Genomic DNA, 27,316 nt, shown 5'->3' with positions numbered 1-27,316 from the left:
AAGAGGAAGGAGATAGGAACTGAGAGGGGGACGAGGAATGGAAGAGGGAGAGGAGATGGGAGAGGAAAGGCTTATAAGGGAGGTAAGCTGAATGAAGAATTGTGAGAACAAGGGGATCATGGAGAAGGCATAAGAGATGAGGGGAGGGAAGAGGCATGAAGGGGTGAGGAGACAGAGGAGGGGAAGAGGCAAGAGGAGAGAAAGTGAGGGTGAAAACCAGGAAGGGTGAAATGTAAGAGAAGAGTTGTTGAGAAGGGAAAGAGGATTGGAAAGGTATAATCCATGGAGTACGAAAACATGTCCAAAGAGGTTCTTTACAAATTTCCAAACTGTGTATGTTTGTGTGAATGTGCGAAAAGGAGACATATGTACTGTATGTATATATGAGCGAGAATGAGACATGGCAATCTTCCCCCTTCTGAGTGGCTCTGTTTACGTACTCTAAATCTGGAAGTCCAGTGACAGGGTTAGGTCAGGGAAAAGAAGTTAGCTGGCTGGTGCAGACTTCTAGTGTTGTCATCTAACTTTTAGTCTGATTCATTAAAACTTTTCTCCGATTCTGTGTCTATAGGAAAAGAGCTTAGACAATCAGGCCCTTGAGCTGGCTTAAATCTAGCTGGCTATTTTTTACCTAAGTTCAGCCCCAACCTAACCAGTTACGTTGTAAGCAGCTGAAACTGAGGCTAAAACAGGAAGCTAAAATAAAGCTGATTATCGTAAGTGCTCTGAAAATCTACCCTTTTGGGTTTTTGTATGTGTGCGTTTGAGAGAGAAAGGTTGATTTTGTGTGTGTGTGTGTGTGTGTGTGAGAGAGAGACAGAGAGGTACTTTGTGCAAGTCAGAGGGCCTTTGTGTGTTTTTGTAAGAGAGGCTGTTTGTATGTATGTGTATCTTTGGGTGTGCGTGTGTGAAATCGAGGCTTTGTGTGTTTGAGAGGTAACTTTAATTTCTCTGCATGTGTATGGTGGAGACAGATAGTGTGTGTGTGTGTGTGTGTGTGTGTGTGTGAGAGAGAGAGAGAGAGAGAGAGAGAGAGAGAATGAAGAAGAGTGTGTTAGAGACATAGGGTTATGTATGCAAGTGTGTATGAGAGAAATGGAGTGTGTGTGTGTGTCCATGTTGATTTCTATCCATGACTCGTTTCTGCTTACACACATAACTATCTGTTAGACAGTTAATGCATGTAAGTTCTAAGGCATAAGACAAATACACGTAGACTCAGATATGGAAACAGATACCATATTGCTGCTTCCTACATATATGCCTATTTTTCTGATGCCTCAGAATTTAAGTGCATCATTTTGAAAGTCAAGCACATGTCTTTGTAAATTACGCATGTAAGATGAAAAAGGGAACGGATGGAAATTCGTCTTGACGTTAGATGCTCTTCCAGCACTTCCTGTAAAGAACTCCTAAAAATGAAGGGATGGGCTGTGAACTAGAGATGGATGCACCCATGGAGGAGCGAGAATTGAAATGCTAAAGAAAGAGAGAATGAAAAGAGAGGAAAATACGTTTTAAAAGAGAAGGCATGAGACGGCAGAGAAAGAGGAAGGAGATGGAAATCAAGCTACAGACGTGATGGTTTAAGCTGGAGGATTTCTGAGCTAACTAGCTGCTATGTCCAGGTGGGAGAAGCAACTGGTGTCTGCTGTTCTCCAGTCCTGTAGTCAATAAGTTATTTTTCTGGAAGGACAGCGGAAGGGCATGCAGTGCCCTGCGCTGAAAACTTTCCCTCTTACAAAGCGTGCCCGCTTGACGGCTCTACAGTATTCTAGATTATACACCGAGCTCATAAGAAAAACAAGACCACACAAAATGTTTGCACAGAAAAGTTTATTTTCAAAGTTTCAATAACAGAAAAGGCCACACTGCAGCAAATGTAACTATCAACTGTCAGTTATCCAAGGAAACACACATTATGCGTGTTTCCCTGGTGACGCATGTCTGAGAGTTTCTGAGACTCCTTGTGGATGTTTCCATGGCTACTTGTGCCTGAACGTTTCTGAGGAGGCCCAGTCATATTCTGTTTCCATATTTATGTATATGTCTCAGTGCTTCTAATGAGACACACATTGTGTGTGTTTCTATGGCTACAAGTGTATATCTGAGCATCTGACAACTATATTAACTGGTGTCCTCCCTGTGAGAGACACATTGTGTTACCATGGTTATTGGTGTATCCAAGTCCTCCCTGTGAGAGAGACATTGTATGTTACCATGGTTATTGGTGTATCTGAGTCTTCCCTGTGAGAGACACATTGTGATACCATGGTTACTGGTGTATCTGAGTCTTCCCTGTGAGAGACGCATTGTGTGTTACCAGTGTATATGAGTGCTTCCTATGAGACACACATTGTGTGTGTTTCTAGAATTGTTCATTTATTAGAATGCTTATCTCAGTCTTCCAGGGAAATACACACACAATTGTAAATTCATAAACTGCATCTCAGTCATGCCCTGATTATTCACTTGCTCAGTATTAAAACTGTGTGTGCTGTGTGGGAGATGTTTGAACATCTAAAGACCTTATACTTTAAATGAGCACCCTGACCTTAGGAAAAATATCGGCCTTCAATCTGAGGCAGCATTGAGTACTAAATTCTTAAAAATATCCAGTTGCCTCTTTCTTGGCTCCACTGGTCCCTCTAAGGCTCTTACGCTCAGGTCCCCTTCCTTTCCGATTCACACCTCCTATGTGCACATAAAGATTTTAGAAATCTTCTCAGGCCTCTTACTTCAGCTGCTCGTGCTACATTGCTGCTTCAGCTTCACATGTGCTAATGTGATGCGTGCAGTGGGCGCTGATGAGGACTGATTTAGATGCGCACCATAGTGGGCACAGAAAAGTAAGGGATAACACTGTACTGGCAAAAATAAAGAAGACCAAGAACTAAGACACAAAGAGAAATTATTAAGAGCCGAAAAACAAGCAGGCAAATATTTTGAAGATTCTGGCTAGTACTGCTGTATTAATGGTCAGACTCAACCCTGTCTAAGGGCCTTTGCTCTCCCAACTGTACTCTCATGGTCGTTAGAAAAGAAACGAAAAGTCTATTAAGGTTTTACCATCCTATAAGTAATACCTTGATGTAGTTGCCAATGGTATTCAAAGATTTTTTTCTGCTGCTTTTTGTATTCTTTCTAAAAGGTATCCTCAGACTCCCAGCTTCTGGCTGCCACACCACGGAAAGGAAGACTGAGAAGCAGCCGCCTTTGGAAGCTGTTTTTGGAAACCATGGCTTGGTAAATCAGGGCATCGTTCATAGTTCAGTAAACAGGAAGTAGACTTTCGCAGCCCTCTAAATTAGCAATGACAGTTTCTGTTACACAGGCCCTCAGTATCTGAGCGTAGCACCTGCAGTGTGGGTCTCTTCAGCCGTACTCTGTCACACAGTTCATTCTTCACTGCTAATCACCACCTGCAAAGCAGAAAGAGCCATCAGCATTTTGATTAAAGCGAAAGGGCAAAACATGCAAAAGGGTCATTATTCAAATGATCTAGGTGCCTAGATCTGCATAAAAGGACATTTCCTGGAGCTGAGCAGAGCCAAGGCAGGGGAAATAAGTTAGAAGCTCAGTGCCCATTGCCAGCATTTGGCACCTAACCGAGGTATGAAATAGCGGACCAGTTTTAGGCTACTAAATCTGACAAATTTTCAGCCCAAAACTTAGTAGCCTAAGTGCAGCTGAAATGTCACCAGATCTTTACATGCAGACGCTCAGTCTCTGCATCTAAAGATTTTCTCCTGTTTTGTGTCTATGGAAAAAAATAAAATTTGGCTTTCTGTGTTCTTCCATGGCCCTGGATCTGGAAATATCACCATCAAAGAAAAGGCGGCTGATGTCTTTGTGATTGGAGGGGACAGTGCATGTCTGTTAGTGCATCTCAGTTTGTCTCCCTGCATTCCAATAGCTTTCAGTCTCATAATGAGTTTGTCTCATTTTTTTAATGCTCTAGAAGTACTAAAACAAATGAGGAAGGAATGATGTGGAGAAATATTTGGAAGAACTGTTATTTTTAAAACTGCTTAGTCTCTAGAATGTCTGTACCAGACTTCCAACTTTTCTGTATTCTGCATATTTCCTGGGGGTATAGGGTAGAGTTCATGGTATCCATAATCATAGAATACCTGGGTGAAATTTACATCTGTAAGTTGCTAAGCCTGGAAAGATCAGGCTGATTAGGGTCAGGTCTATTTGGACATGTGCCTGGGAGGGATACTGTATCTGTACGGACATGTGCCTGGAAGGGACAAACAGATTAGGCTTTGAAACTTTATCTTGCAATGAAGCATGCAGGATAAGCAATTTGGGGCATTTTTGCTTTGCTGCATATGTATGGGAGTCTGCCTAGATAAGCCCAGGATTCCTTGTGTACGGAGTGTAAATTCAGCCAGAACTGTGTGAAGCAGAACTTTGAGACATATTTTCAAAAACTGCTGGCACTGTGAGAATGCATTTTCAAATTTCACAGGCCAGCTGTGCTGATCTCACAATACATGATATCAGTACAGATGGCCCATGAGATTTCAAAAAGGCTTCTTACAGTGCTTGCATTGTGTGGGCAGGAAGAGTGTCCTGCAGTGCCAGGAGTTTGCTCTGGGCCCCAATTTCTCAGGGTATCCCACCCCCCCACTTCTCCTCAGAGACATCATGATTACCTGGAGGTACCCCCTCCCCCTGGATATATGATTTTGTCAAGAAAAACATTATGAGAATTCAAACCCTGATTATGTATGTCAAAATCATGTCCCCGATGCTTACTTCGCAGCAGCAGGCCTGTTGCATGAGCAGAGCAAGTGTATAGCACAGTGCCTAAGAAAATGTTCTCACTTTTGAGGTAGTAACTTCCCGGGTCTTCACTCTGAGTTTATTGACTTGAGCCTCAGCAATGTCTGCCCGCTCTTCAGCCTCCTCCAGCTCGTGCTGATACTTGCGGCATTTGGTGAGGTGAACATTTGAATGCTCCTCCTGTAAATCACCAAGACACCACAGCTGAGACAACATTAATGCACAGCATCAGGAATGTCGTAACATGGTGAAACCAGGACACCTCTGTCGGGTTTGCAGCAGCCTCTGTTACTTACAGCCTCCTCAGCTTGTCTCTTATAGGATTTCACTTTCAGCTGAAGTTTGTCCACCAGGTCTTGCAACCTCAGCACATTCTTCCTGTCTTCCTCACCCTGGAAAAAAAAAAAGCAAGCAGGTTAGCTTCCAGTTTTACAAATCGGAAAAAAAAAACCCCATGAAAGTGTTTGCTTCTTTTGCCAAATGCATTAACCTGGAAAGTGAGCTCCTTGACCCTTCTCTCGTACTTCCGAACACCCTTAATGGCCTCTGCGCTGCGTCGCTGCTCCTGTTCCAGCTCTCCATCCAATTCTCGAATCTGTAGAACACAAAGAAAACGCAGTTCGTGACCATGAGATGATTGGAGGCTAAGGAGAAGATGATAGTGCACTCTATGTACTAAGAAATCCAGGGACTATAGCCAACTTCTTTGTAGAGAGAGAACCAAGTGCTGCTCTTACAATGACACCTGGTGGTGAGTGAAAAAACAGCACATGAGAAATGATCCCCTGAAGACGCGCGTGAGAACTCATTCAGGAATGAGGACGAGGAATGATTCCCTGGTATGCTGAGGGTCAGTGTAAAGACAGTGATACTGAGACTCACCCTGGCTTCCAGTTTCTGAAGCTGCTTCTTGCCTCCCTTCAGGGCCAGCTGCTCGGCCTCGTCCAGGCGAAGCTGCAGGTCCTTCACTGTCTGATCCAGGTTCTTCTTCATCCTCTCCAGGTGAGCGCTGGTGTCCTGCTCCTTCTTAAGCTCCTCAGCCATCATAGCAGCCTTGCAACGTAAAGCACAGGACAGAACTGCATGAAGTGTGTGGTAAAAGCAGCCAATGGAAAGGTGTAAGGGAACACACGGCTTTGGTCTAGGAGTATGTTACTATTGCCAAGTAACTATTCATAGTGATGCTAACATATGCCTGGAAAGTACAGCATGGGAGATCCTAGCGCAGATTGTTTTCCTTTGCAGCTCATGTCCGTTTTTTTTGGGTTTTTTTTTAATGTACTGTATATTTTTTTAATGTTGTACCCTTGTAAGAAAAAAATAAAAGACAGTTCATAAACAGCTTATAAATATGGCATTTTGGCATTAAAGTCAGATTCCAATCATTGCTGGCCAAAAAAAACAAATACCAAAATTGTGAAATGGCAAACACGAGACCAAAATAAAAAAAACTATCATTGTGAATAAATAGTTCATATACAGCCACAATCCCCCATAGAACCCCAGCAAAGATCTCTGTTTTTCCTGTTACTGAGTTGGTTTCTCCCTTCCCCCCAACTTTCAATATGCGGATATTCACGATGGTGATAATCCATTTAGAGAGTTTATACACATTATTGTGATCCCTTCAATTTGTTTATCATTATTGAGATGGAATCTCTATAAATTGGTTGGCTGCCAACATTTTATATATGTGTGTGTGTGCTTGGTGTGTGTGACATAAAGCTTAAAGCTCACCTATTTCAAATAGCTTTTGCCTGCTATGACTATGTCTACCTGTATTTTTATATTTGTAATGTGATGTCTCAGTGACAATTATAGAATGTGTCTGTTTTATTGCAACCTGCCTAGAACGGCTAATAGCCTGGATTCATGGTATATATATATATATAAAGAATTTGCTTTGTCATAGGCATCGTTATACATTTGATGGGAAGAACCTAAGACAGGGGGAAGAGATGGTTTCTCTTACTGACGCCAGTCATTTAATCTTGTTGCCTGGAGTGCTACTGCCACAAAATATCTGGTTAGTGTTTATCTATGCACGCTAATATTTATGCATAGTATATTCTGGGTTTGCTTCACCAGTATTGCTTTCTAAATTGGGCATTTTACCTCCTGAATGCTGTATTGTGCCACAGGTAGGCGTAATGCATTTCTGCAAGTAAAATGATGCTTTACCTGTGGGAATAGCATTCTCATAAAATTGCCCCACTCAATATGCATATAAACTTGCCTGTATATGTACTATATGCACACACGGGTGCCTGGACTGAGCCGAAGTTTTCCTAGAGATGGGGGTTTGGACTAATGCGCACACTTTTTTTGCATTTTCGAAGCAGGTACGCACAGTTTAGATGTTTTCTGAGCACACAGTAGCAGGTGCCAAGTGTATTCAGGTACATTTGGTGGGATCATTTTCAAAGTAGAATGGTGCACAGAAATCTGTTTTGGAAAGTGGTGCAACTTTATGCGCGTATTTTCTAGGTGGTTAAAAATGCACCTCCATAACGGGGTACATTTTCAGTCAGCTGCTTAGTGGCAAGGTACAGTATGGGGGTATTTTTATACCCGCACAACTTCAGCAAATTTCCAGAGGGTAGTTTCTCTTTGAAAAATCCACCCAGATTTACACAGGTATAAAGGCACCCACATACACTTGCACCAGTTATTTCTGTGGATGGATTTACATGGGAAAACATGAGAGAGCATATTAGAAAATATAATACGTGCCTGCAGTTTTCTCCAAGAATGCCTATTTTTATATAGCAAAAAGTACCTACATAGACAAATATGAGCTATCTTTTTAGCTGAAGAAACATGGCTAAAACCCTACTAAGCCTTTTGAGAATTTACCCCAGTATTCTTTTGGTAAAGCATAAGTGCTTTTGCTTTTTAATTATTTTTAATGTATTTTGACTGTGTATGTGATATGATTCCCTTCTGGTTCTGCTGACCATGGCAGTCAAGTGCATCAGACATACAGCAACAGAGAAATCTAAAAACTGCAATGCCCATCTAACCGATAGCATCTCTCATGGCCGTGCTTCTGATGGTGAGAGGAAACAGGGCAGATAGTGCTGGCACTGCATGGCCACCTGAGGGATCTGTCTCTGCCTGAGCAGCCAGAAACGTGCTATCCTATGCTAGGATACTAAATTCAGGGACACAGAAATTTATGAGGAAACTATCAAAGTTCATTCCAACAATGGTTACTCCCAAGAACATCAGCGTATCAGGAGTGAAGGGGTTAGAAAAAATATCAGAATCGGATCAGAAAAACCCAGGGAGCTGGAACTCACATCAGTGATGGCTTTCTTGGCTTTATCTTCAGCATTCCTGGCCTCCTTGATGGAATCCTCCAGATCGCCTTGTAGCTGAGAGATGTCCGTCTCAAGTTTCTTCTTGGTATTGATGAGACTTGTGTTCTGCGCAAGGAAGGGAACAGAAATTATTTAACAACATTAACTTTTAGTCCATTTGATGCTGCATGTGCTGGCTGCAGGCAGTCCTGGAAAGCCAAAATCTATTAAAAAAATCCATAGTGTCATCCTGTCCTGGAGGGTCAGGTATTCTGTGCCCCTGTACCAGTTCCCTGAGGAAAAAGGATCTGTATCCCTGTGCTAATCTACCAAGACATCCAGTCCTAAAGGGGAAAGCTTCTGTATTCCTCTGTCAATCCCCTGAACTCTACAGTCCTAGAGGGGGAAGGACTCTGCATCCCTGTGTCAATCCCTTGCACCATCCAGTCCCTGGAGGTGACACGCTCTGCATCCCTGTCAGTTCTTGGAGCCGTCGAGCCCCATTACTTTAGTTCTGTCTGCTTTTCCTGACTTTTGTGAGCCTGTGCTTTTGATGCTGGTCATTACCTGTGAGTGCAGAAGCTGTACACGTTCTGTGGCATCGAGCAGCTCTTGCTCAGCCAGTTTTCGAGCTCGGTCCGTCTGTTCCAGAGCTGCTCTCAGCTCATCAAGCTCAGCCACCAGCAGGTTGTTCCTGCGCTCCACCAACGCAAGCTGCTCCTTCAGGTCCTCTTGGCTTCGTAGTGCATCATCCAGGTGCAGCTGTGTATCCTAGACAAATGAGTTTCTGGCATTACTGATGGGCAGTTCTTAATTACAGCAGTAGGGAGCCATATTATGGGCCAGAGCATTACTGCGGTTATTATTTTGCACCTAAGGCCTGGCTTAGGGTTACTGCAGGACATATTCCTGTTGTCAGTATCTCAGCCCCTAACTGGAACTGTGTAGCTGTACATGTAAAATAAAACCACTGCCAGCTCCCAACTGTGTTTGCTGTGCCATATACCTGGAACAGACTTCCTGAGTCAATATGTCCTGTTCCCTCTCTGGCCATATTCAAATCCAGTCTAAAAACTCACCTTTTGTGAGGCTGATTTTAAGACCACTAATCAATATACTTACCATAGATTCTTGTTTGCCATATATGTTTGTCTTGACTAGATTGTAATCTCTATAGAGCAGGCAATGTTTCTTATGCGTATCTGTACAGTACTGCCTATGTCCAGTACCACTTTAGAAATGATAAGTAGTAGTGGGAGTAAGAGTAGTAAAAGGCCCCAAGCTGCTTTTGCATGTTGTGCGGGTGTTTGTGGACCTTCACATGTGTACACGTGCATGCACTTATATACCTTGAGCAGGCCCTGCACATTGCGCAGCTGTTTTTGGAACTCTGCAGCCTGGCGGTTGGCATGGCTCAGCTGAATCTCCATCTCATTCAGATCCCCTTCCATCTTCTTCTTAAGTCGGATGGCTTCGTTTCGGCTTCGGATTTCTGAATCCAGCGAGGTCTGCAGGGTCTCCACCACTCTCAGGTGGTTTCTCTTTAACTGATCCATCTCTTCATCTTTTTCAGCAAGTTTACGATCAATGTCTGCTTTCACCTGTGTCAGTTCCAGCTGGATGCGCAGGATTTTGGCCTCTTCATGCTCTAGAGCTGCCTGCGGAAGGAGAAGAAAAGTACAGGATTTGAAAATTAGAAAATCTGTTTTCCTAAAGGCTACAGGAAGGAAGTTTGCTTTTCTGTTGCTGAGGGGTTCCTGAGGAATCTTACATGTCACTATTGTAGGACACCCTGCAATTCTGGAAAATTCAAATATAGGAGGACTGGGAGCCTGGTGATTATACTAAGGCAACAACTTTCAATGTAAAATCACCCTTAAAAACTGAACTTAACAGACTGATCCTAAAACCCAGACTATAGCTGTGAATATAGAATACTCAAAGATGAGTTTCTTATCCAACAGGATCAACTTGGGTTAGGTACCATGGGGCTGCATGTTGACCTAGAATGGAAAAACAACTGCACTATTGTGATGACACCAGCCATCCAAAGGAGCAGCACTGAGATTAAGCCCAGAGGAGACTTCCCTCCAACCTCCTTGGCCAAAAAAAACCACACTATTGAATATAGCCAGCTATTTTAAAGTTAGCCAGCTAATTATAGCTGGCTAACTTTCGGACAAGTCTTTGTCCCAACCAGACTTATCAAGCTAACTCAACTCCTCCCAGTTACATTCCCAGAATGCCCCTAACTTAGCAGGTTATCTTATTAACCAGCTAGAATTTTGCTGGATGTGTCCAAATATTTGTTTAGTTGTCTAACTTCTGAGTTAGCCAGCTAAATGCTTTTGAATATGGACCTCAGAGATTTTACGACTTATATCTGTAACAATCCAAATAGTGTTACCTTTCCTTTCAGATTAAATAATAATAATATTCATTAAAATACAATGGAACTCAACAAGCCAATCAGCAGTCAAGGATTTGTATGAACAATTTAGCTATATTCCAGCACAATAAAACTGAATTTGGGTAAGTTCTACATTTCAAGGAGATCTTTATGGATTTTTGATTGGACAGTATGCCCATCTCTCCTACTCTTCTATTTAAAAAAAAAGTATCTGAAATCAAGTTATAAAATGGAAGTAAAAAGCTAAACTCTTGTTTAAAAAAAGCTGAGAGGCCTTTTCTTGCTACATATAATGAAAAGTTACTTGTACAGATCTGGCTCTGAAAGACACTAAACTGATGTGGCCCCGAAGCCTTTCAAATTGTGAATTCCAACAGTTTACATGGTGCCATACAAAGCAAATCCATTGTGTGCTTCCTACCCCAAGGAAATTCAGTCTTACTTCTTATTAAACTGCTGAAGAACATAAGCCAAAGAAGGATAAAAGGACTTGCCCAAGGTCAGAGAGAACATTGACAGCAGTTGGTATAGGAAGTTCCAATTTCCTAGCTGACCTCTTGACCCACAGCCCCATCTGGCCTCCCTCTCCCTGTCACATTGCAAATGATGGAATACCTCGGCCTCCTCCAATGAAGACTGCATTTCAAACTTTTCCTGTTCAAGCTGTTTTTTGGATTTCTCAAGTTCATGGATGGTTTTTCCAGTTTCAGCAATATGTTCAGTAAGATCCGTTATTTCCTCTGTAAAACAGAACTCAGACTAAGTTACTGCAGGTCCTGGTTCTTTTTCTGCTTGGCAACTTGCTAAATCTACCCTGGAATATGGCAAGATGTTTTCACTTTTTCCCAAGCATATCCAGCATAATCCAAACTAGAAAACTCACGCTGTAAATTCTTGTTTTCTCGTTTCAAGGTCTCAAGATGGTCCAAGGATTCCTCATAAGCGTTTTTCATTTTGAAGAGCTCCGTGCTCAGTGACCGGGACTCCTTTAAGGATGCTTCCAGTTCAGACTGACTTTCTTCAAATTTCTGCTTCCATTCTGCAAGAATCTTCAGAAAAAGAAAGATGTTTTCTTAATGAACTATGAAGACCCAATATTCAAAGATATCCAGTTATCTAAGTTGTCCAGATATAACTTATCCAGATAACTTAGGATATTCAGAAGCACAGCTGAATATAGGCACTTAGCCAGTTAAGTTGCCCTGCCTCGATTCGCTAATTGCCTGCCCCCCAAGGTATCCTGCTATCTACTTAGCCGGATACATAATTATTTGGCTAAGTGGTGGCAGCTCAACATATCTGGATATTCCATGACTGCCACTTAGCCAGATAAGTCCCTATTTATCCGGCTAAGTAGTACTAAATATCGGCCTCAGTGTGGTTAACGTGCAGTAACTCTTCACCAAGACAAAAGCCAATGCATTCTGCTAAAGACAGATGCTAAGGACCATATTGCAGGTAAGTTTAAAAAAGCACAAGACTAAACCCAGAATGTATTGCAATGAGGTTTAGAAAAACAGGGGAAAGTTCAGAAAGCATTGGTATAGAACTGTACTTATCTTGTTTAAATGAATTATAATGTGTCCAGCCTACTACAGTACACATATTCCCTTCTTGTTACTAGTACCTTGTCAAAGTTCCTCTGCTTCTTATCCAGAGCAGCTGCAAGGGAATTTGCTCTCTCTACATCCACCATCAGGTCTTCCACTTCACCCTGCAGCCTTATCTTGGTCTTTTCCAGTGATGCACACTTTGCATTCACAGCTTCGATTTGCTCCTCAGCCTCTTGGAGACGCTGAGCAAGCTTTTTCCTAAAACAATGTTGCACTGTGAGATTTTGTATGTTACTCCCTAGCCCAATGCACAGGTTCTTGGCACATCAGCACATCATGAGAAGGGCAGTCTCTGCTTCAGTCAATCCTCTGTGCTTTTCTCTCACCCATAAACAACAGAAATCAATGGCCCCTGACTCCCACAATACTCCTTCACATGGCCAAGGATACTCCTTAATGTGGCATGGCTGCTCATGAGAAAACTAAGAGCAAGCAAAACCACAGACAAAGTACAAGGAAGCTAACCATCATTAGTCAACAAGCAATGATTATTATAAGCACTAAGAGGGAAAGTTTATGCACTGTACAGTGCTAACTACCTAGAAATGTTAGGGGCTCTGGTGCTGGGATGGATCCATAGTATAGGAGCTATACTAACAATATAGAAATGAGGATTATTGAGCTCTCCTGGATTACTGAGCTCCCCTGTGCAAGGACCATCCAACATCTCAGAACTCTGCATAAAAAATAATTCGTACTTGGCCTCTTCCAGTTCCTCTGTGCGCTGGATAGCATCTGTCTCGTATTTGGTTCTCCATTGAGCAACCTCGCTGTTGGCCTTGGAGAGCGCGCGCTGAAGCTCAGCCTTGGCCTCCTGTTCCTCTTCATATTGTTCCCGCAACAAGTCGCAGTCATGGCGTGCAGACTGCAGGGCGTGGGCCAGTGCATTCTTTGCCTGTGAAGCAAATAGACATCAGGAGATTATAATCTGAGCACTGAGCATCCAAATTATTTTCTGACAAAAAGAGGGTAATTTTAAAGGCCATTTCCATGGGTAGATATTGAGCTGATGTGTGGCTCAGCTAACTAGCTAGGTAAACTTATCCGGCTAACTTAGCCTATATATTCAGGCGCATGGCTGTGCTGATGAATATATCCAGCTATCTTGAAGTTAGTCAGATAAGTATATCTGGCTAAATTTAGGACAGCCCAATGGGCTGACCACATTATAAGTTATCCGACCATAAGTTATCGGCTAACTCTGAATATCCAAGTTAGCTAGATAAGGAAGGATAGCTAGCTCCTCCTTCCGTCCACCACTTAGCTGGCTAACTATTTAGTCGGATAACAAATTATCCGGCTGAGTGGCGGCTATTCAGCAGGGCCAGATACACAGCCACCACTACATAACTGGATAAGTAACGCTGAATAACATCCTCACCGTGTTTTATCTGCAGAATTGACAGATTATAAAACTACCCACCTGATATGCAAGTAAATGCATATGCATATGTCCTGTTCACACATAAGGTTAACCAAACTGTATGGAGGTTTTCCTGGAGGTGGAATTTGGGTAGGGGGGAGGGGGTTGGACTTCCGTGCATAAATTAACATTTTCAAAAGTGTGCATGTCAATGTTCCCAAAACTCTTCTGCACATATAATAGCGGTATAATTGTGTGCAGCTAAAATTGGTAGGATAATTTGTCAAGCAGATTTACGCACGCATGTCTGCTTGAAAATTGGGGTAACTTACCTTGTTTTTGCTGCGTAATGTAGGCGGGCTATTTAGAAATTTACCCCCATAAAGTCTGGACTAAACCAGTCTGATCTGCTGTTTAGGACTTTTCGCAAATATGATCATGTAAAATATATGAGTCAGGACGCTGTCATATTACAAGAGAATGTTTATGCTTGTACCGTGGGCATGATAGCATTTATGATTAATATAGCACATTTTGTACCTTTTTTCATTAGCCTGAAGGAGATTACAATGCAAGCTTGACTGTACAGAGACAAAATGACCTGTTCAAACTCTTCCACTGACCGGTGGGTGGGTGAATAACTCTTTTTTTTCTAAACAGTATGCGCCTCTGGGTTCACAGGATCTTTATAACTCCCCTACAAAGGCTGACAGTGCCACGCCATGAAATCCAACATTAAAAAATCGAGCATATGGAGCCTCTGAACCATATCAGCACAGAAAAGAGAGCAATCTATGACAGCAACACAGGATAAAGTGTGGCCTATGGCACATTAGTATCATTCCAGCATAGGACAAAGAGCCATGTGTGGCATCTCAGCACCACATCACAGGACAAACTGCGGTGAGTGGAACCTTGATACAGTATGAAAGCACAGCATCTATAATTCATTTCTATAGTTCAGTACTCTACCTTTGATTCTTCTTCCAGTTGTCTCTTAAATTCTTCTATTTGTTGGGTAAATGCTTGCTTGGTTCTGGAGAGTTGGGATACTAGACTCTCTCTTTCTTCTAGCTGACGGGTCAGTTCCCCTAACACCAAAGCAAGGCATGTTAGCCATAATATACAATACATAGGATATTCCCTATTATTCACAATATATTACAATAATATATGTATTACTGGAGAATCAGCCTTATGTATCTTTAGACAGCATCAACTGAGACCCCTTTAATCATCTGGAATATTTTTCAAATATTTCTTTTTACAATATGCAGATAGCATCCAAGAGAAATGTTTAATGAAACATTTTGTGGTAGGGTCTACATATACTATAACTCTGGAATTTGTTTACCTCTTCCGGAAGGTATTCCAGGCATCCATCACCCTCTCCATGAAGAAATATTTCCTGAGGGGGGTGACTCTAAACCAACATCATGAAATATTTCTTCATGGAGAGGGTGGTGGATGCCAGGAATGCCCTTCCGGAAGAGGTGGATGAAAACAGTACACAAATTCAAAAGGGCTTGAAACAGGGGTACCACAAGGCTCCGCACTATCTGCAATTATGTTCAATATATATATGACACCATTGTGTCATCTTCTGTCAGGCCTTGGATTGTCATATTATCTATATGCAGATGACATACAGATACTAAAACCAGTTAAAGATACGTTAGAAAAAGCCTTTCAAATAACAGAAATATATATGAATATTATAAAGCAGTTATTATCACAGATGAAATTAAGTCTTAATATTGAAAAAACAGAAATAATGCTATTGGAAAGGAAAAGAGGAATGAGTAACGAGAACCATCAGTTTAAATATGTAAACAATCAGATTACGATGGCCACAAAAATCAGAGATCTTGGAGTTGTTTTAGACCCAGAACTGAACTTTAAAAAGCATATAGAAACAAAAACGAAAGACTGGTTTTTCAAATTATTATTGCTAAGGAGACTAAAACCACTTTTGAACAAAAAAGAATTTAGAACAGTGTTACAAGCCCTGATCTTTAGCGGCATTGATTACTGCAATGCCCTTCTACTTGGACTACCGTATTCTACATTGAGACCTTTGCAAATTCTTCAGAATTCAGCAGCTAGGATACTAACCGGAAACCGCAAACATGACCATATAACACCAATACTTATTGACTTACATTGGCTACCAATTGAACAAAGAATACAATATAAAATTTTGACAATTTTACACAAAGCAATACATACAGAACATTCAAAATGGTTGAATGCTTCTATAAGATTACACACTCCACAGCGTAATTTGAGATCATCAAATAAAGGATTACTGGCAATCCCATCACTATCATCCGCTAGATTAACAGCAGTAAGAGAAAGGGCATTATCCTTCGCAGCCCCTAAGATCTGGAATACTCTACTAGTGGAATTAAGGCTAGAAACAAGTCAGACAGAGTTTTAAAAACTACTAAAAACATGGTTATTCAAACAGGCCTATGCTGAGAATAATAACTGAGCACGTCAAGATAATGTGTTTAAGAAGCAGATGAAAAATAAGATGGATGTGCGATACAACTGGTAGATTTGGTAGTTTCTTTTGTTGTAAGAAATTCTGTAGATTATTAGTTAATGCTAGTTATTATTGTTTTATTTATGAAATTGTTTTTATGTATTTTAAGATTGTAAACCGATGTGAAGGTTTGGTCCAAACACCGGTATAGAAAAAAAATTGCTAAATAAATAAATAAATAAGCACTGTAGAGTCCTAAAAGCTGGAGGTTGGATATGAAGAAAAGAGTGCATGGGGTGGTTTCTTAACAGAAGGCATGGGGATTACTACCCTTAACCAATCAGCCTTGATTATTTTGACGCAACTGCAACATCACTCTCCACTTCAACAGTAGGGGGAAAAAGGAGAATTGGATTCAGATGACTGTCAACGCTGTGCCCCAGCTTCTACGATCTGGGGTACTGATACACAGACATTAGAGAACAAGCACAGAACTCTTCTACAGCCAAGTCCAAAAGCGAAGCACATTCAAGCACATTGTCTAAATTATCAAGAAGGTTCCTCAACCCATAAAAATGTTGCTAGTAGTAATTTTGCAATGGTTTTGACAGTTTCTTGGTTTTGATTGTAAATATTACTACTCTTGACATAAGGCTTGGGTATAACATGCACAGAGCGGCAGTTACTACCCTTAACAGAAACATGGGGGTACCTTGCATGGAGCAGCAGCTACTACCATAAGAAACTTGCTGGGCAAACTAGATGGACCATTTGGACTTTTTTTTGCCATTATTACTATGTTGCTATGTAAGCCTAATGATACAGCTGCAGTGTTCAGACTTTTATTAAAATTTCTGTGGCTTTTTGACCAACCTAGTCTGCAAATGGGTTTTGTGCATTGTCAGATCTCTTGCAGGGTCATTCATCAAAATGTGTTATGGCATTAACGCCCGCGATAACACATGCAATAGTTAATGTAGCGCAAATGCAAATTTTTCAAAGGGGTGGGATTAATGAAAATGAGGGGCATTATCGCACTCTGTGAAAGCATACATGTTTCACGTATCATAACGAGTTACTGTTGTCTTTACATATATATTTTATACTATTCTATTTATTATTTATTTTATTTCATGTTAGTTATTTACACCATTATCTATTTTATTACATGTTATTTACTATATAGATTCTCGTCATTTGATGAGTCACTGTTGTTTATTTAATATTTATTATTCTCATGTTCTGAAACTCCGTTTATTGTAACGCCTCACCGCGATTGTTTTGTTTTATGTAAACCGACCTGATTTGATATTTGTATCGAGAACGTCGGTATATAAAAATGCTAAATAAATAAATAAATAAATAATGCACGCCAGAAATAACTACATCATTTTTCCTGGTGTTACGCTGTCCGAAACAGCCATAACACAATTCAATGATAAACACTGCAAATTGCACTTCAGGCTGTGAGAGAGAGAGAGCACCTCTGGGGTGGCACACATAGTTGTCATCTATTTATTCTGCTATAGGAGGACCAGCTAGTAACTTGAGGTTTTGATGGTGTTGTAGGATTTTGGGTCCATTTTTACATGCTGAGTGAGATGTATGAACAGCACAGTAGACCTCAATGAAGATTTGACATCATTTGGTGTGAGTAAATGTTCTCTCACTCTAGCTTGATGGACTCTCTACCAGGGTTTTATCAAGCTAGGGTGAGAGATCATTGAAGAAATCTCATCTTTGTGTGACTTTCCTCACTCCAAATTATGTCAAATCTTCGCTGAGGTTTACTGTGCTGTTCATACATCTCATTCTGCATGTAAAACTGGCCCCAAAACCCTACACCATCAACAAAACCTCACCTCAAGTTACTAGTTGGCCCTCCTATAGTGATATAAATAGTTCACTAATATGCAGGCCTTATAAAGAGAGTCTCTCTCTCTCTCATGTCCAAATACATTGTGAAACCTTTACTGCATGTTGCAGTAAACTACCTACATGAAGCAGTAAGATAGTGCATGGTGCAGTAATTCTAAAATTATCATAAACATGCCTTTTTCTTGTCGTAGGAATTATCCATGCAAAATTATAGCATTTTGATGAATCTAGAGATTGGGTTGGTAATTTCCTGACGCAGTCTGAGGACAGATTTTGCAGATTGCAAGAGGTCTTAGGGTAATCATTACCTGACTCCGTCTGTAAACGGGCTCTTTGCATTGTCAGATCTGCTACATTCCTTTGATTTTCCTCACTTTTGCTCTTCAGTTCACTCAGCTGGTCCTCCAATGTGCGACACATTTTTTCTAGGTTAGCCTGAAAAATTGTCAAACAGCAGCATGTTTATCTTCTCTGCACAGTACAATGCACTGATTGACGAGGCAAAAGAATATGTCCTGCTTCTCAAACACTTATTTCCCTAAGACTGGAGGTGCCATGGGATATTATTCCTGATTCCCGGTTACCTTTAATCCAGTCTCCCATCTCTCTATATGTACAAGTTATCTTAAATACTTCTGCATCGCCTATTGCATATTCTGATGGTATATGCATTGAATAAAATGGTGGCATTGTATATTTATTTATTTATTTATTTATTTAGTTTAAACCATTTAAACATACACAGTGTAAGAACATAAACACAACTGTAAAGATCCTGTTGAATAGCCCATGGTTATAGGGCAATGGTTCCCAGTGCATTCACTGCCTCCACAGCATGCAAATTTTATCTCATGCACATTCATTGTGGATATCCTGAAAACACAACTGGCTGGGGGTCCCCCAGGACAGGTTTGGGAACCTCTGTGATAGGGCAAAAGCAGTATTGTATTGCGATTGTTTGGCTCCCCTTTGTGGGAGAGGTGAAATAGTGAGCTCCTTTGCTATTTAAGCTCTGACCACCATTTTACTTTGTAGTGGGTTTTAGTTTCCTTTGCAGAGGCAGCATGCCTTCATCTGATTGTGTTGACAAGGTTAAGGCTTCTGGGGTTCTCTAAATGAGACCTGGGATAGATGTGGAGTCAGAGAGCCTTCCTTTATTTTGAAGAATCATTTTTAAGAACATTTGCTTTTATTGAGCTCGGAGTTTTTTCCCATCTTCCAGGACTTGTGTTGTTTTTCCCTCTTTTCGGTAAAAAGATTTTCATTTTAGTTTTTCTGGGTTCCCACTAACCAGGGGCTCAGCTTTTTGTTTTGATATGCAAAAGGGAGAGGTCCCTTCACTGAGAAGGAACTTTTGATCATTTGCATCCAAAGAAGGGATGATTTGCAGCAATCCAGTGCAGGAGAAGGCAAGAGACAAGAAAGGCATCATTGCAAACCCATTCAAGGATTCATGGGCATCTACTGAAGATCTTGGGAGAAGAGGACTACAGCTAGTATCAATCTGATGCTATGAGGAGAAAGAGTATTTGACAAAAAACTACTGGAGAAGTATGAGATATGTGAATTTACATTTGGACACTATCTAAACTGGACTAAACAAATTGTAACTATTAACTCCATGGGAGGGAAGATTAAAAAAAAAACTTGCCCTAAACCATGGGGAAGGGAAGAACAGAAAATTGGCTTTACCATCTTAGAGTTTAATAAGACCCTGAGAGATCACAAATTTATCAAAAATCTAACTTGTAACATTCTTAAGTGAACAAGACAGCTGTAAAGATCATCTTCATCACTTTGAAACATATCAGTAAAAATATTGTTGGAAATCACTTCAGCTTCCAGTGCTGCCTTGGATCAGAAAGGTCTCCCAGTGGGAGAACATCAACCTGGTGTAGCAGGAAGTGATCCTGTAGCAAGGACCTGCTCTCCAGGTGATATACTGTCCTCTCACACTGAGGACAAGTCTCCCAGGGCTACTGCCCAGGAGGGAAGGGTTAGGCCGGCCATCATAGTTGGTGATTCAATTATTAGAAATGTAGATAGCAGGGTGGCTGGTGGACGTGATAACCGCCTGGTAACTTGCCTGTCTGGTGCGAAGGTGGCAGACCTTACTTGTCACCTAGAAGGATTATAGACAGTGCTGGGGAGGAGCCGGCTGTCATGGTACATGTGGGTACCAATGACAAAAGAAAATGTGGGAGAGAGGTTCTGGAAGCTAAATTTAGGATTTTAGGTAGAAAACTGAAATCCAGAACCTCCAAGGATGCATTCTCTGAAATGTTTCCTGTTCCACGTGCAGGTCCCCAGAGGCAGGCAGAGCTCCAGAGTTTCAATGCATGGATGAGATGATGGTGCAGGGAAGAGGGATTCAGTTTTGTAAGGAACTGGGGAAACTTTTGGGGAAGGGGGAGACTTTTCTGAAAGGATGGACTCCACCTTAACCAGAGTGGAACCAAGCTGCTGGCACTACTTTCAAAAAGGAGATAGAGCAGCTTTTAAACTAGAACAAGGGGGAAAGCCGACAGTCACCCAACAGAGCATGGTTCGAAGAAATGTATCCTTGAAGGATACTAATGAAACAGGAGAGTTAGGGCATCCCAACAGAGAGGTTCCAATAAAAGCAAACGTAGTTCATTGCCTATATGTAAAAAATCACTGAAGCTAATGATTTCTAAATTATCCCTAACAACTGAAAAGCAGGTTGTTAATACCAACAAAAAAACATACTTTGAAATGTCTGTATGCCAATGCCAGAAGTCTAAGAAGTAAGATGGGAGAGTTAGAGTATATAGCAGTAAATGATGAGATTGACATAACTGGCATCACAGAGACTTGGTGGAAGGAGGATAACCAATGGGACAGTGCTATATCAGGGTACAAATTATATCGCAATGATAGGGAGGATCAGCTTGTGGGGGTGTGGCACTTTATGTCTTGGAGGGTATAGAGTCCAACAAGATAAAGATCATACAAGACACTAAATGCTCAGTAGAATCTGTATGGGTAGAAATCCCATGTGTGTTGGGTAAGAGTATAGTGATAGGAGTATATTACCGTCCACCTGAACAAATGGTCCGACAGATGATGAAATGCTAAGAGAAATCAGGGAAGCTAACGAATTTGGCAGTGCAATAATAATGGGAGATTTCAATTACCCACACACAATATTAACAGTTATGTTCAAGACACAACGAACACAATTCTCACTAAAAGGACGTTATGCAACTGTAATTTTTCTTAGTCAATGTGCTATTATTTATAGGACCATCATAACACCTGTGGGCATACCAGCATATTTTAGCTTAAGGTCTTGCCACTTCAGGTCGTGTTTAATCATTGGCCCAAGTCCTTTATTCTTTTTTGCATATTTTTAGTATTTTTAATATGTTTAATATTAAAAAATATTAATATTAAAAAATATTAAAAATACTAAAAATATGCAAAAAAGAATAAAGGACTTGGGCCAATGATTAAACACGACCTGAAGTGGCAAGACCTTAAGCTAAAATATGCTGGTATGCCCGCAGGTGTTATGATGGTCCTATAAATAATAGCACATTGACTAAGAAAAATTACAGTTGCATGACGTCTTTTTAGTGAGATTTCAATTACCCCAATATTGACTGGGTAAATGTAACATCAGGACTTGCTAGAGACATAAAGTTCCTGAATGTAATAAATGACTACTTCATGGAGCAATTGGTTCAGGAACCAACAAGAGAGGGAGCTATTTTAGATTTAATTCTTAGTGGAAGACAGGATTTGGTGAGAGAGGAAATGGTGGTTGGGCCACTTGGCAATAGTGATCATACATGATCAAATTTAAACTAATAAATGGAAGGGGGACAATAAGTAAATCTTCAGCTCTAACACTAAACTTTCAAAAGGGAAACTTTGATAAAATGAAAATAGTTAGAAAAAAACTGAAAGGTGCAGCTGCAAAGGTTAAAAGTGTTCAACAGGCATGGACATTGTTTAAAAATACAATCCTAGAGGTGCAGTCCAGATATATTCCACGCATTAAAAAGGGTGGAAGGAAGGCAAAACTATTACCGTCATGGTTAAAAGGTGAGGTGAAAGAAGCTATTTTAACCAAAATAAATCCTTCAAAAATTGGAAGAAGGATCCATCTGAAGAAAATAGGATAAAACATAAGCATTGTCAAGTTAAGTATAAAACATTGATAAGACAGGCGAAGAGAGAATTTGAAATGAAATTGGCCATAGAGGCAAAAACTCATAATAAAAACTTTTTAAAATATATCCAAAGCAAGAAACCTGTGAGGGAGTCGGTTGGACCGTTAGATGACCGAGGGGTTAAAGGGGCTCTTAGGGAAGATAAGGTCATTGCAGAAAGACTAAATGAATTCTTTGCTTCCATGTTTACTAATGAGGATGTTGGGGAAATACCAGTTCCGGAGATGGTTTTCAAGGGTGATGAGTCAGATGAACTGAACCAAATCACTGTGAACCTGGAAGATGTAGTAGGCCAAATTGACAAACTAAAGAGGAGCAAATCACCTGGACCAGATGGTATGCATCCTAGGGTACTTAAGGAACTAAAAAATGAAATTTCTGATCTATTAGTTAAAATTTGTAACCTATCATTAAAATCATCCATTGTGCCAGAAGACTGGAGGGTGGCTAATGTAACCCCAATATTTAAAAAGGGCTCCAGGGGCGATCCGAGTAACTATAGACCAGCGAGCCTGACTTCAGTGCTGGGAAAAATAGTGGAAACTATTCTAATGATCAAAATCATATAGAAAAACATGGTTTAATGGAACACAGTCAACATGGATTTACCCAAGGGAAGTCTTGCCTAACAAATCTGCTATATTTTTCTTAAAGGGGTTAATAAACACGTGGATAAAGGTGAACCAGTAGATGTCGTGTGTTTGGATTTTCAGAAGGCATTTGACAAAGTCCCTCATGAGAGGCTTCTAAGAAAACTAAAAAGTCATGGGATAGGAGGCGATGTCCTTTCATGGATTACAAACTGGTTAAAAGACAGGAAACAGAGAGTAGGATTAAATGGTCAATTTTCTCCACATGCGCTGCCGGCTCTCCACATGCTGCACAACGCGATCCTCGCGGCATGGCAATCTAAGCCGTAAGTAGAAAATCAGCTGAGTGAAGCAATTCACCCCCTCCGGATCCCCGGGAGATTTCAGCAGGCTTGCTCTGTTTAAAAAGCTTATCCTTTGTCTTTTATTTATGTATTTATTTTTTCTTTGTCAGAGCTACTCAACCAGGGGAATGTACATCCCTGGGCTTAATATGCAATTTGTAGCTCCCAACAGAAGAATTAAGATGTCTCTGGCACTGTATAGGGAGGAGGGACTGGCCCACTAGTAAATCCCCCCCAACTCACTGGGCTGTGCCAATATTCTCCGGGTATTAAGGCCAAGGGCAGAAGCCCAGCCTTGTCTGCTATTACAAAGTGATCTCAGTCTTTCCCCCTTTTTTTTTTTTTTTACTACTTACAAGTTGATCTAGTCAAAGGTACTAAGGTTAGAATACCCCCTTCACTTATTAATCAATCAAATAAAGAATTTTGCAAAGGGTCAGGACCGCAGGTTATACCATCCTTCATCTGCTGGAGTCAGGTTATCTGGGGGTGCTTTTCAGTTTTTCTCTGACTCCATCTGATGGAAGGGAGGCATAACCCAGCGGTCTGGACTGATCCTGGTACGTACAGGGAACTGCTATTAATCAAGTTTACTTAGGAAGAGCCACTGCTATTAATTGCATTAGTAGCATGGGATCTTGGTTTGGCCTCTGTTGGAAACAGGATGCTGGGCTTGATGGACCCTTGGTCTGACCCAGCATGGCAATTTCTTATGTTTTTACTGTATAGTGTCTTAAGTGCTCATCACTGCCAAAATACAATAACTTCTAACTGGGATTTAAGCACCTGCAATGCACAGGGCTCTAGAAAATTTGCATGCCTCCATTCGGAATCCTGACCATTCAGATGTGACCACCTTCTGGGAAGCTGTAGCGTAAAGCCTGTGTGTGAGATTTGACCTCTGGACCCAATATCTGAAAATAACTAGCCCAGGAGTTACACAATAATATATTGTGACCTACCACAGTACATCATTACCTTACTTTCAAGGCAGACTATACGGTCATTGCTTTATATGCTGACATTTAGCAGTGCATATCATTGAAACACATTTTATTAGACTCCTTAATTCTGTGTCTGGTTTGGCATCCTGCAACCTGTTTCCAGCCTACGAGCATGGAGCACAAATTATTCATACACGTGTGCATCCCTGAACAGACCTATAAGGTCCAACTAGTAATGACTCATGGTCCCATTGCCCCTCCTTGGGGTTGTGAGTACTACTTCCTCCACACTCTCAAACTTGCCAGTACTATGCTACTAAACCTATACAGAAATGCTGCACCTTTGACTTAGAGATGGACTCTAAGTTACTGGCGAGGTCATCAATCTCCATCCTTTGTTCACTCTTCTCCTTCTCCAGTTTCTGTTTCACACGCTGAAGATTGTCAACTTGCTCCCCAAATTCTGCCACGCTGTCTGCATGCTTCTTCCTGAGTGTGGCCACTGTTGCTTCATGCTGCAGTGTGACCTCATCAAGATCACGGCGCATTTTCTGGAATTCTGCCTCTCGCTTCTTGTTGAGTTCAATTTGTACTGATGTGGCACCTCCAGCCTCCTCCAGCCGCTCACTGATCTCCTCTAGCTCCCGTGCAAGGTCTGCTCTCTGCTTTTCCACTTTTGCCCGGGTTGTCCTCTCCGATTCAATCTCCTCTTCCAGTTCTTCAATACGAGCCTGCATACAAAAAGAATTATGGTATTAAGCAAGGCATGGTTTCAAAATGGCACATAGATATCAAAATAAACACTATGTACTACGTTCTCCTGAAGGGCTAATTTATTAATTTAAAAAAACCCCCAAAACAAGAGTGTGATGAGAAAGAGAGACAAAGAAGGAAACAGATAGAGACAGAGTATGGGTGAACAGTAAGGAAGTGTCTAAACAAAGAGCAAGATAATGAAAGAAAGGAATTGGAATGATTCAGCCCAGGAGGTGCAGTGTACATGCTACTTGCCTGGAGCTCTTTGATTTTCTTTTGGAACTGAGACCCTAGATTTTGTTCATCTTCAACTTTGCTTAGAAGCTGGCTGAGTTCAAAGTCCTTCCTGTAATAGGGGGATAATTATGAGCAAATAATCTTAGCATGAGAGCAATATTCAGAATGCCGCTCACATTTTCCAGGAGGAGGACTACCTTGCTCCAATCCTCAGAGAATGCTACTAGCTCCTGTCCCTTTATTTTCAGCATCTCCCTTCCTGGTTATACATTGCCTTTTCAGTTCTTTAACCTTATTTCTAGTCATCCTCCCCTGGAACTCTACTCTTATCTTCTTTTTCTCCCAAGGCACAATGTAGCAATAATGTGAGGGAACATCTCTCATCTTTTGCTGTTGTCTCTTGTGACTGGAACGACTCACTAGTATTTCTTTTTCTCACTTTCTCTTCAAATCCTGACTCAAAACTCACTGCTGTCATTGTTTCCGTGCATTTGCTCTTGATCTGTTGAACAGATCAAGAGTACGGGAAGGACAATTTTCAAACAGATCTACTTGCATTAAAATAGATTAATGTGGCTAGGAAAGTATGTTTTTGTGGACACTTTATATCTGCTGCAGAATTGCCCCCTATATGTGAAAAATGTTCTATGACGTAAAATTGCATTTCATTGTACTATAATCTTATATTAAATATTCCTTTTTTAAATATAAGTGCTTGTTTCTCCTACTTCTTTAGTTTCTCGTCCAGTTGTTGCTTGTCATTTTCTAAATCCATAATGGTCTCTTGGGCCAGTTTGAAGTCACCCTCCAGCTTCCTCTTTGACCTTTCCAAATCCATGCGCACTTTCTTCTCCTGTTCCAGGGAACCTTCCAGCTAGAACACAATATCAGAGTCCAGGTCACTATCTGATCTTTAATGGGGTAAAAGCTCTGGTTTGGGGACTCATTACATAGCCTCATAGCCTGCGTATATTGGCATAGATTTAAGAGTTTTCCCAGAGACTCAGTCAGAGAAAACACCCTATGCCTATGAAAAAGTGGTCCAAGCTGGTTTTATAACTGGAAACTGCAGTGAACCATCCATAGCTGAAAAGTGAAAACATTTCATGGGGTAATATTTAGGGGGTAATAATGAAAATTGCTTGTTTTGGCACAAATTCTTGAGGTCTTTTACCTGCGGGGGTTTGTACCAGTAATCAAAGCAAAAGTCCACATAGGCTTTTGCTTTGATTACTACCCCTGAAAAAAATCACCCACATAGATTGTGCCTTCTTTCTCTGCACGTAATTTTTCTGTCGGAAACCTTGAGGGTAGGTTTGAATAAGCACCAGTCGACTATATTCCTTACTCCCTGCTGAATGGTATTTCCCTGACTGGCCTTAGATGCCTTCAACTCATGCAAAACAAGATGGCCAGAATCCTAGTAAGGGCCAAAGTATTGGCCCACATAAGGCCCATCCTATATAGACTGCACTGGCTACGAATTGAAACCAGGATTCAATACAAAACCCAATGCTTTGTCTTCAAGTGGGTAATTAATCTGGCCCCAATATTCAGCCCAGAGTGGCTAGTTCACTTATCCAGCTAATTTAACTGAAATATTCTGCAGCATGTTAGTGCTGCTGAATACACCTGGCTATCATAAAGTTAGCTAGATAAGTACATTTGACTAACTTTAGGACAGCCGTATGGCATGACCAGAGTTGTCTGCATAAGTTAAGTGGCTAAGTCCGAATATCAGAGATAGTCGCATAACTTATGCGGCTAACAGCACTCCTCCCTGAAATATCTCCTGCCCACCCCAAATTTATGGAACTAAAATGTAGATATATTTGGTGATGAGTATCACCATTTTACCATTTAGACAGATAACTTTTTCAGATATTTGTCTATATGACTTTTGAATATTGATCTCATTTTTTCTGTGTTGGTCTGTCTCATTAATACATTTTGAACTGTTCATCCTATTTAATTCAAATGTGTGCTACAGATAGTTGAACACCCAGTGATCCTCTGATCATATTTCTCTTATATCCTTAACACCCCTAACATTTAAAATACTTTCTTTTTTATTTCCTAAGGGGAAACAGGCCAGTTCAAATCTCAGGGAGGTCAGAGGACATCATGATGTCATCGAGCATTTTTCAAACTGCCTTGCCATTGGTTAGTGCCTGTAGTCCCCAGCTTCCTCCATTTCTTATCCAGTTTCCTGGAGAAAACCCATCGGTAATGTTTATTGATGTACTTATGGATGGTAATTTTATGACAACTTACATAACTTATGCATTGCCAGCGTGCAGAAGCTATGCCAGTTTTCACCGTGAAGCTCTGTGCATAAGTTCGCTTTGAAAATTATCCGTAAGAACGCACGCAAACTAACCCACACAAAGTTACACTT

At 41.0% G+C, this 27,316-nt stretch overlaps 1 protein-coding gene and 1 long non-coding RNA gene across 3 annotated transcripts in view; one reads left to right on the top strand and one right to left on the bottom strand.

Annotated features, from left to right (window-relative positions):
- LOC115090761 overlaps nucleotides 1–27,316 on the top strand; it is a 68,385-nt gene that overhangs the window by 28,230 nt on the left and 12,839 nt on the right. For both annotated transcript variants that reach the window (XR_003856500.1, XR_003856499.1), the window contains exons 3-4: nucleotides 6,707–6,820; nucleotides 14,164–14,385. This is a non-coding gene — a long non-coding RNA (uncharacterized LOC115090761). The remainder of the gene's footprint in view (nucleotides 1–6,706; nucleotides 6,821–14,163; nucleotides 14,386–27,316) is intronic.
- Nucleotides 1,820–27,316, bottom strand: part of LOC115090760 (myosin-3) — a 76,539-nt gene continuing 51,042 nt past the window's right edge. Inside the window, exons 24-40 of the mRNA XM_029600248.1 lie at nucleotides 25,647–25,792; nucleotides 24,937–25,027; nucleotides 24,267–24,656; nucleotides 18,157–18,283; nucleotides 14,455–14,573; nucleotides 12,818–13,014; nucleotides 12,134–12,317; nucleotides 11,390–11,555; nucleotides 11,122–11,246; nucleotides 9,446–9,754; nucleotides 8,664–8,867; nucleotides 8,097–8,222; nucleotides 5,677–5,847; nucleotides 5,285–5,389; nucleotides 5,091–5,186; nucleotides 4,837–4,974; nucleotides 1,820–3,422 (exon numbers count right to left, since the gene is read on the bottom strand). Of these exons, the coding sequence (XP_029456108.1) occupies nucleotides 3,399–3,422; nucleotides 4,837–4,974; nucleotides 5,091–5,186; nucleotides 5,285–5,389; nucleotides 5,677–5,847; nucleotides 8,097–8,222; nucleotides 8,664–8,867; nucleotides 9,446–9,754; nucleotides 11,122–11,246; nucleotides 11,390–11,555; nucleotides 12,134–12,317; nucleotides 12,818–13,014; nucleotides 14,455–14,573; nucleotides 18,157–18,283; nucleotides 24,267–24,656; nucleotides 24,937–25,027; nucleotides 25,647–25,792 (2,718 nt within the window). The 3' untranslated portion in view covers nucleotides 1,820–3,398. The remainder of the gene's footprint in view (nucleotides 3,423–4,836; nucleotides 4,975–5,090; nucleotides 5,187–5,284; nucleotides 5,390–5,676; nucleotides 5,848–8,096; nucleotides 8,223–8,663; nucleotides 8,868–9,445; nucleotides 9,755–11,121; nucleotides 11,247–11,389; nucleotides 11,556–12,133; nucleotides 12,318–12,817; nucleotides 13,015–14,454; nucleotides 14,574–18,156; nucleotides 18,284–24,266; nucleotides 24,657–24,936; nucleotides 25,028–25,646; nucleotides 25,793–27,316) is intronic.

This window comes from Rhinatrema bivittatum, chromosome 4 (assembly GCF_901001135.1).
Source record: "Rhinatrema bivittatum chromosome 4, aRhiBiv1.1, whole genome shotgun sequence".
Lineage (NCBI taxonomy): Eukaryota > Metazoa > Chordata > Amphibia > Gymnophiona > Rhinatrematidae > Rhinatrema > Rhinatrema bivittatum.
This window is presented reverse-complemented; position numbering and strand designations above follow the sequence as displayed.